This window comes from Salmo salar, chromosome 02 (genome assembly GCF_965601325.2).
Source record: "Salmo salar chromosome 02, fSalSal1, whole genome shotgun sequence".
Lineage (NCBI taxonomy): Eukaryota > Metazoa > Chordata > Actinopteri > Salmoniformes > Salmonidae > Salmo > Salmo salar.
In genome coordinates, this window is record NC_138292.1 from 17,465,621 (window position 1) to 17,475,000 (window position 9,380).

At 44.8% G+C, this 9,380-nt stretch overlaps 1 protein-coding gene across 1 annotated transcript in view; it reads right to left on the minus strand.

Annotated features, from left to right (window-relative positions):
• Positions 1-1,746: 1,746 nt before the first annotated feature.
• The window catches only part of LOC106575444 (aquaporin-10), a 10,945-nt gene continuing 3,311 nt past the window's right edge, over positions 1,747-9,380 (minus strand). Inside the window, exons 2-6 of the mRNA XM_045698704.2 lie at positions 8,277-8,403; positions 6,616-6,753; positions 6,348-6,466; positions 4,847-5,064; positions 1,747-4,285 (exon numbers count right to left, since the gene is read on the minus strand). Of these exons, the coding sequence (XP_045554660.1) occupies positions 4,069-4,285; positions 4,847-5,064; positions 6,348-6,466; positions 6,616-6,753; positions 8,277-8,403 (819 nt within the window). The 3' untranslated portion in view covers positions 1,747-4,068. The remainder of the gene's footprint in view (positions 4,286-4,846; positions 5,065-6,347; positions 6,467-6,615; positions 6,754-8,276; positions 8,404-9,380) is intronic.

Below are 9,380 nucleotides of genomic sequence, written 5' to 3' on the forward strand. Positions count from 1 at the left end.
GCCCTGAGGAGCGTGTTAGTTGTTCAATGCCACCTGTGTCAGCTCCCCGTACTCGTCCTGAGAAGTGTGTTAAAGTTCCGGTACAATTGAGGCCGGCTATACGCACCAGGTCTCCAGTGCGCCTTCACAGCCCAGTACGTCCTGTGTCACCTCCTTGCACTCGCCCTGAAGTGCGTGTCACTATTCCGGTGACACCTGTACCAGTCCCACACATCAGGCCTCCAGTGTGCCTCCCCAGTCCAGTACGTCCTGTGCCTGCTCTCCGCACTCGCCCTGAAGTGCATGTCACTAGTCCAGTGCCACCTGTACCGGTCCCACACATCAGGCCTCCAGAGCACCTCCCCAGTCCAGTACGTCCTGTACCTGCTCTTCGCGCTCGCCCTGAGGTGCGTGTCACCAGTCCGGTACCACCAGCGCCAGTCCCACGCACCAGGCCTCCGGCGACGGTCTGAAGTCCAGAGCCTCCGGCGACGGTTCCCGGTCCGGAACCTCCTGAGACGGTTCACGGTCCGGAACCTACTGAGACGGTTCACGGTCCGGAACCTCCTGAGACGGTTCACGGTCCGGAACCTCATGAGACGGTTCACGGTCCGGAACCTCATGAGACGGTTCACGGTCCGGAACCTCCTGAGACGGTCCACGGTCCGGAACCTCTTGAGATGGCCCACAACTTCCTGAGACCGCCCATGGCCCGGAGCCTCCTGAGACGGCCCATGGCCCGGAGCCTCCTGAGACGGCCCATGGCCCGGAGCCTCCTGAGACGGCCCATGGCCCGGAGCCTCCTGAGACGGCCCACGGCCCGGAGCCTCCTGAGACGGTTCACGGTCCAAAACCTCCTGAGACGGCCTACGGTTCGGGATCTCCAGCTCCAAGGCCAGAGTCTTCTTCTATGTTGGTGCCCAGTCCAGGCACAGCGTTCAGTCCCGCTCCATGGCCGGAGCCTTCACCTGCGCAGATGCTCAGTTTGAGCACGGCGTCCAGTCCAGCTCCAAGGCCAGAGTCTTTTTCTGCGTTAGTGCCCAGTTCAGGCACAGTGTTCAGCCTGGGTCAATGGCTGGACCCGCAGGATGAGCGGGTTCTTCGGCCCGCACCAGAGCCGCCTTCGATGCTGGCGGATTCGCAGGATGAGAGGGTCCGTCGTCCTGCACCAGAGCCGCATCCAATGCTGTCGGATCCACAGGAGGAGAGGGTTCTTCGTCCTGCACCAGAGCCGCCACCGACACTAGACACCCCCCCAACCCTCCCTTTTTTTTCCCAGGTTTTGCGGTCGGAGTCCGCACCTTTGGGGTACTGTCACGTCCTGACCATAGAAAGCTGTTATTTTCTATGGTAGAGTAGGTCAGGGCGTGACAGGGGGTTTTCTAGTTGTTATTTTCTATGTGGGGTTCTAGTTTAGTTTTTCTATGCTTGGTGATTGGTATGATTCCCAATTAGAGGCAGCTGGTAACCGTTGTCTCTAATTGGGGATCATACTTAAGTAGCTTGTTTTTCACTTGGGGTTTATGGGATATTGTTTATGTATAGTTGCATTGTAGTCACGGTTCGTCTATTCTTTATTTGTTTTTGTATTTGCATTACGTTTCATTTTATAATACATTATGTGGAACGCTACTCACGCTGCGCCTTGGTCCAATCATTCTAAAGAACGTGACACGTGTGCATACCATGATCATCTAACATAATTATCCAGTTAGTCCAAAATAAATTCCCAACCTTGACTTCAAATGAAATGTTTGCTGACAAATATTCTCAAATCAAAGTTTATTTGTCACGTGCGCCGAATACAACAGAAATGCTTACTTAACAGCAGCCTACACTTTACCCTAATGCACCAAATTATTAGCCTGTCTTAAGGACATTAGCAACAAACATTTCACTTATTCATTGTCTTATCAACATTATATTGGAATAATAGGGATTTTATATAGTATCCAATTTCCGAACAAAGTAGCCATTTTCATTTACCACAGAAATTAATGTAAAAACATAAATGCTGAGGATATGGCTTTTGCAAGTGCCAACATCCCTCGAAAAAAGTTGACAATCCCAAAATGTGTGCATTCATTAACACACATGTAATGAACGGAGGTAAAAAAACTGAAAGCATCTCCATAAACTACAGAAAAATACACTGACACACAATGATGTGTGTTCTTCTCAGACAGTGTAATGTGTTTATTTTATTTCCGATGGCTGTGTATCCTGTCTTTCCGTTTATAATATAATGCTGCATTGCAGGTTTTTCAGAATTGTTTTCATTGGCACGCTCTTTTGTCAAGCGATATTCTGATTTCGAGTTTTTTTATATTTTCTGGTTGGATTCATCTCTTCTCCCCTTGAAGTCCTAATTGCCCCATTTTTACAACCTCCGTTGATCAGGGATTGAGTTGGAGAGGATCAGCTTGAGCAAAGTGAGGTGTATAATCACTGATCTATATTGAAAAATATAAACGCAACATGCAACGATTTTACTAAGTTATAGTTCATATAAGGAAATCAGTCAATTGAAATAAATTCATTAAGCTCTAATCTATGGGTTTCACATGACTGCTCAGGAGCGCAGCCATGGGTGGGCCTGGGAGGGTATAGGCCCACCCACTGGGGAGCAAGGCCCAGCCAATCAGAATGAGTTTTTCCCCACAAAAGGGCTTTATTATAGACAGAAATACTCTGTTTCATCAGCTGTCCAGGTGGCTGGTCTCAATCCTGCAGTTGAAGAAGGTTATACATGGTCTGCAGTTATGAGGCTGGTCGGACATTCTGCCAAATTCTCAAAAACGACGTTGGAGGCGGCTTATGGTACAGAAATGAACATTCAATTATCTGGCAACAACTCTGGTGGATATTCCTGCAGTCAGCATGCCAATTGCACACTCCCTCAAAACTTGAGACATCTGTGGTGTTGTGTTGTGTGACAAAACTGCACATTTTAGAGTGTCCTTTTATTGTCCCCAGCACAAGGTGCACCTGTGTAATGATCATGCTGTTTAATCAGCTTCTTGAGATGCCACACCTGTCAGGTGGATGTATTGTCTTGGCAAAAGAGAAATGCTCACTAACAGGTATGTAAACAAATTTGTACACAAAATGAGGGAAATAAGCTTTTTTTGTGTGTGTGTGTGTGTGTGTGTGTGTGTGTGTGTGTGTGTGTGTGTGTGTGTATGGAACATTTCTGCAATCTTTTATTTCAGCTCGTGAAACATGGGAACAACACTTTACATGTTGCGTTTATATTTTTGTTCATTATACAAATAGCATTCTCTGCCAAATAATAGGCTTTGTGCAATTACTTTTCGTAGAGCTACGCCTCCCCTGGCTTGAGCTACACCTCCCCGAAACACTCACTCACAACCAAACAATTAATTATTGATTGGAGACAGCTTGTTTCAATTAAAGAGCGTTTCCTTGGATTTTCTGCCTGCAACAAACCCAGTGGATAATGTTGTAAATTACCTGTCAAAGATAAAACCCTCAAAAAACAACCAGAATGCCTGGCTCTAATCATAATATCAATTTGTCCTTTCACCTCTGACTATGTGTTTTTGAAGCTCACTACTAATATATACACCTGATCCTCAATCAGCAGTAGCATCTCAATAGATCAAAATGACAGGAGAGGAGGCTTGGACAAATGTTCTCTAATCAGTCTGTTAGCATGTCCTTTCTCCTATAGGAAACAGCCAGAGAAATGTCTCCCCACTGGGCAAAGCAGTCAGTTCAACATCTGGTTTTGATTGACGTTTGGTTGGGTTGTCAACTAACGTGAATTCAACGTGAAATCAACATTGTAATTAGGTGAAAAGTTGGGTGAAAATAAGATGAAATGCCGTTATATTGATGAGTTTTTGCAAATCCAATCAGTTTTTCATGTTGATTCAACATCATCCCATTAATTTTGGGGGTTGAAATGACATGGAAACAACGTTGATTCATCAGTTTTTGCCCAGTGGGTCACATCTAGTAGGAGTCTCTTGCAAGTCAGTTGGAATTCAGTGATTCAAATGAAAAGATTTTCGCTCAATGCGCATATTCTCACTTCAACAGTCGGCGTGACTTCCTCTACACTTTCTAGAAAACAGCAGTTTTCAACTCCACCCCTTCCTTCTCTGGTGCTGGGGGCTGCTTCCACACCTCGGTGGTGGGCTTGGTAGAGGAGCTGTCTATGGGGCGGTTCGTTGGAAGGTCGGGCAGGTGCCATGCGATGAAGACCAGATACATCCCAGAGCCCAGCATCCCTCCCAGCAGAGGAGCCATCATGGGAACCCAGAACCAGTAGTTATAACACCTAGAGAGACGAGGAGGAGGGAGGATTAGTTTCCAAGTCTGCAAGTGAATCAACTTCACTTTAACAACTTGTTCCCAGTTCCAAATTGAAATATGTTGTCTGTGCCATGTGTGTCCATCATGTGCCTGGTCTAGCACACTGGTATCCGCTGGTAGATGTTCCTATAGACATAAAGTGCCTTACGGGCACACTTGGCACCACAGGCGCCTTAATTGGGGAGAACCGGCTCATAGTAATGGCCGGAATGGAATAAATGGAACGGTATCGACCACATCAAACACATGGTTTCTATGTGTTTGATACCATTCCATTCACTTCATTCCAGCCATTAATATGAGCCATCGTCCCCTCAGCAGCCTCCTGAGCGTGGCACACTTGGCACCAACACATTCACAAACACACAAACCAGATCTACCTCTAGTCCAGGAGTAGGCCACTCCTTTCATATGGTTCACTCTTCTCTCCCGTGCACCTAACTGACCCACTGACCACTTCATGTAATACCTGACATGTTGCACGCCTGCTGACTCAGGTCAAAGTGTGTTTGTGTGTTAGACGTACGTGAACACCTCAGTGCCCCAGCCGGCGGTCAGTGTCAAGAGGCGTGGCCCCAGGTCACGGGCAGGGTTTATCGCTCCGCCGCAATTGGACGACATCGACATGCCGATCCCCAGGACTATCACGGCAACGATGGGCGGGATCAGAGCGTCGGGGGCAGGACTATTCTTCTGGTCATCCAATGGGAGGATGCAGAGCATCAACATGGCAGTGGCCACCACCTATAGAATATGAGAACTTTGTGAAACAGGGAAATACAGGATGAGAGCTTGGGACGATAAGGTTCTATCTGCAAAAAGATGATTCTGAGATAATTGGCTTTATTGAAGTTCCAATCCCTCATTGGTTTGAATGGTGCCAACAATGTTATCTTGTATTCGTTTGAACTTAACATGAATTGGGTTATTTAGGGTACTATATAGGCAGAGAACATCGAACAGAACAAGGCTATGTCAATAAATCTCTGAAGCTGGAGACTCATATCTCCCTCACTAGCTTTAAGCACCAGCTGTCAGAGCAGCTCACAGATCACTGCACCTGTACATAGCCCATCTGTAAACAGCCCATCTATCTACCTACCTCATCCCCATACCTTATTTATTTATCTTGCTCCTTTGCACCCCAGTATCTCTACTTGCACATTCATCTTCTGCACATCTACCATTCCAGTGTTTAATTGATATATTGTAATTACTTCACCACTATGGCCTATTTATTGCCTTAACTCCCTTCTCTTACCTCATTTGCACTCACTGTATATAGACTTTTTGTTTTCTTTTGTTCTACTGTATTATTGACTGTATGTTTTGTTTATTCCATGTGTAACTCTGTGTTGTTGTATGTGTCGAATTGCTATGCTTTATCTTGGCCAGGTCGCAGTTGCAAATGAGAACTTGTTCTCAACTGGCCTACCTGGTTAAATAAAGGTGAAATAAATAGATAGAAAATAAAAATAACTCAATCTGGACAAAATGCAGATAGAACCAAGCTCTCAGAGTCAGTTGTTAAAAAAAGATTCACCCAGTTTCATTTAGCTTTCTTATGTTTCAGAATCTTCACATTTATGACACCATTATGGTTTCCACTAGATAGCCCAGCCACAAAGTCAAAATTGTCTGTATCATAACAATTAATGATAATGTAATCTTAATTGAAGGTTAGGGTTAAGCATAAGGTTAGCAGTGTGGTTTAAGGTTAGGGTTAGGTTTAAAATCTGATTTTAAGAAAATACATTTTAGATAATAGGCAGGGTTTATGACTTTGTGGCTGTGGTAGTTAGTGACGAAGTCCAAAAGCTCTGAGGAAGGCCTTGAGGCCGATACGTAAAGTTATTAAAGAGCAGTGATACTATCAAGATCAGTGTGTGGGTTTCTTCTATTCTCATCTTATTCAGCTGTTACCATTCACCTGCAACACAGATGGCTCAGATGAGTGAGTGCCTTTTGAGTTAGTGATGACCCACCATCATCCGTTCCTGCTTCATACTGTATCATATTGGTCTGACCTGGTCTAGGATGCTGCTGCTGAGAGATAGGTGCGCTGCGGGATAGGTGGCAAAGATGGACGCTGTCTCATTAGCCCCATACACTGTCAAATTCCCTCCACTGAAGTCCATGATAGCATCTGACAGAGAGAGGGAGCTGGTTGTTCAGTGACAGTTATCATGACACACTATATCATGTCTTACTACTCTATGCTACTGAATATGCATGTAACAAGCTGACATGACACCAGTGATTGGTGGGACTGGTGTGTGAGTGTGTCTGACTGACCATAGTAGACCAGGAAGACCAGGCCAGAGGCCAGGTAAGCTCCCAGCACCTGACTCAGAGTGTATGGGAGCAGCTTCACCCAGGGCACCCTGCCCAACGAACAGAAACTCAGAGTGACCGCTGGGTTCAGATGGGCTCCTACAGGAGAGAGAGGAGAGATAGAGAGAGACGGAGGGAGAGGAGAAGAGAGGGGGAGAGAATCAGTCAACCTCCTGTTTATGATTTCACCCACTAAATCTGTGAACATCACACACACACACACACACACACACACACACACACACACACACACACACACACACACACACACACACACACACACACACACACACACACACACACACACACACACACACACACACACACACACACACACACACACACACACACACACACACACACTAAAAGAGTGAGAGTGAGTGTGGGAGTGAGACTTTGGAGAGTTGTGGCCACTACAGTAACAGCCTGATGCAGAATGAATCACCAGGACATTACAGACAGCTAGCACTGTGTGACCACAGTAATGTTACAGTCATATAGAAGTCTGGGCGCTGGTGTGACCATTTCACACCACCCCTACGTCTATTACTGTTGCCAGACTAACATTGACAGTATGGTCTAAATACGTAGAATGGGAGAGTACAGACATATAAGAAACGCTAATGAAATCAAGCTTAGTCATGGTGCAGAGCAAACTGTCCAGTGTTACCTAGTGTTGATTTTTCAGTAACATTCCTAGTGTTGATTCAGGTGTTCAATTAACTCTGTAAGTGTTGCATTAACACTCATTGCTGTAAAAAGAACCCAAGCGTTGGTGTTAATAACCAGTGTTAAACCAAAACCACACCCATTATTATCATATTTCCCAGCATGCTCTATTGCAGGTGGATTTTTGGAATTGTTTATTTCAATATCTATGTTTTTTGAATGTACTGTTGATTCATTAATCTTATGCTACTTAAATATAAATAGCATACACTTTTCTAAACTAATCCAATCTGTTACTTGGATTTATTGCACCCGTTATTGAAATGGTTGTTCCAGTTTAGATGGTTTAGCTAGCCAAAATGTTGGATATCCCCACTCTGTCTGTATTCCAATATGAATACCATCACTTTGCAAGCCATCATAATGTGACTTGCAGGCCTGAAGAGCATGATTTGCAGGCTACTGTGTCAGGGTAAAACTAGGCCCTCAAAATAAGGCCCTATTAAATACTTGTATTGTGTTGAATAATAACATTTTCATGATAACATATTTGGCTGTCAGTGTTAATTTGACACTGGAGAATTTGCTGTGTGTATTCATTTTAGGATTAGGGTTGTAAGTTTGTCATTGAAGCAGCAATGTACTCTACCGGTGGAGGCTGGTGGGAGCAGCTATAGGAGGACGGGCTCATTGTAATGGCTGGAATGGAATTATTGGAACGGTATCAAACACATAAAATATATAGACATCACGTTTGACTTTGTTCCATTAATTCCATTCCAGCCATTACAATGAGCCCGTCCTCCTATAGCTCCTCCCACCAGCATCCTCTGTACTGTACATACTGTATACTGTATGAGTTGTTGTTTAAAGTGGAGAAAATGACAGTATTTAGTCTAGTCCCAGGATTGGGATGGGAATTGGTTTGGGATGAAAGGTGTAGTAGGGTTTACCTGAGACCCCCTTGCAGAGGTACATGGCAGACATAACCCCTACAGAGAAGGCCATGTTGGCTGAGAGGTACTGTCCCTTAGTCTCTCTACTGGTCTTCACCTGGGCTGATGCACTACAGCCAAACATCTAGAGGAAGACAGAGGGGGAGAGAAGGGAGGCAGAGATAAAGTCAAGTTAGATTAAAGAGGCAGTCTGGTCTCATAGACTAGACGTAACATAATAAATATAAATCCGGGATATTCAACATTTAGTGCTGAGCGATTAGTGCTTTTTGAGGTCGGTTCATTTTCGGGTACAAAGTCCCATGATGGTAGTGACTGTCCATTACTGCTTATCACGAATTAACCATCATTTATTCACATTACTTAAGTTTTCTATGTTACGTCTACCCCTGACTCCAGGTTGAAAGAATACCGTGAGGGAGGAGATGAGAGTGTGGAGGGGAGAAAGAGGGAGGGAGGGAGAAAGAATTAGAGAAGCAAAGCACAAGTAGAGTAGAGGTTAAGGGGGTGTGAGGGGATGTGATAGAGAGGGGAAAGAGAGGAGCTCAAGGGAGATACTGTAAAAGAAAGAGAGGGAACATGAACAGACAGGTACAGCACACTGCAGCCATGGCTAGAAGGACATCCAGTTCTAGCACTTTCCCTTCCTCAGCTGAGTGACTGAGCAAGGTCACAGCCTGCACACAGACACATGGACAAGCTGGAATAGACCTAACGGTCATGGACTAACATAAAGTATAAACTGTAACGATATTGCGCCTGGCACCTTCTACCATACCCCGTTCAAAGGCTCTTAACAGAGACCAGCTTAGATAACCAGTCTTACAAGTCTGTGTATTGTGGCTTATTGAAGGCTATAGATAAGGAGAAGTAGTTTATTAAAAGTAGATGGGTCGTTCCATGAAAAGAGTGCCTTTTGCGTCCCTTTGATATTTCAATTCTAAATCGTTCACCAGTATTGAATTTTAAAAGCCTGTTATATTAAATGAAGTGCCCTTTAATATAGACCAGATGGAGAATTCAATACATCAGATATTTTATCATGTAAATGCAATAAAGATGTGTTATTTTGACATGTGACATCTAGGAACATTTTAACCC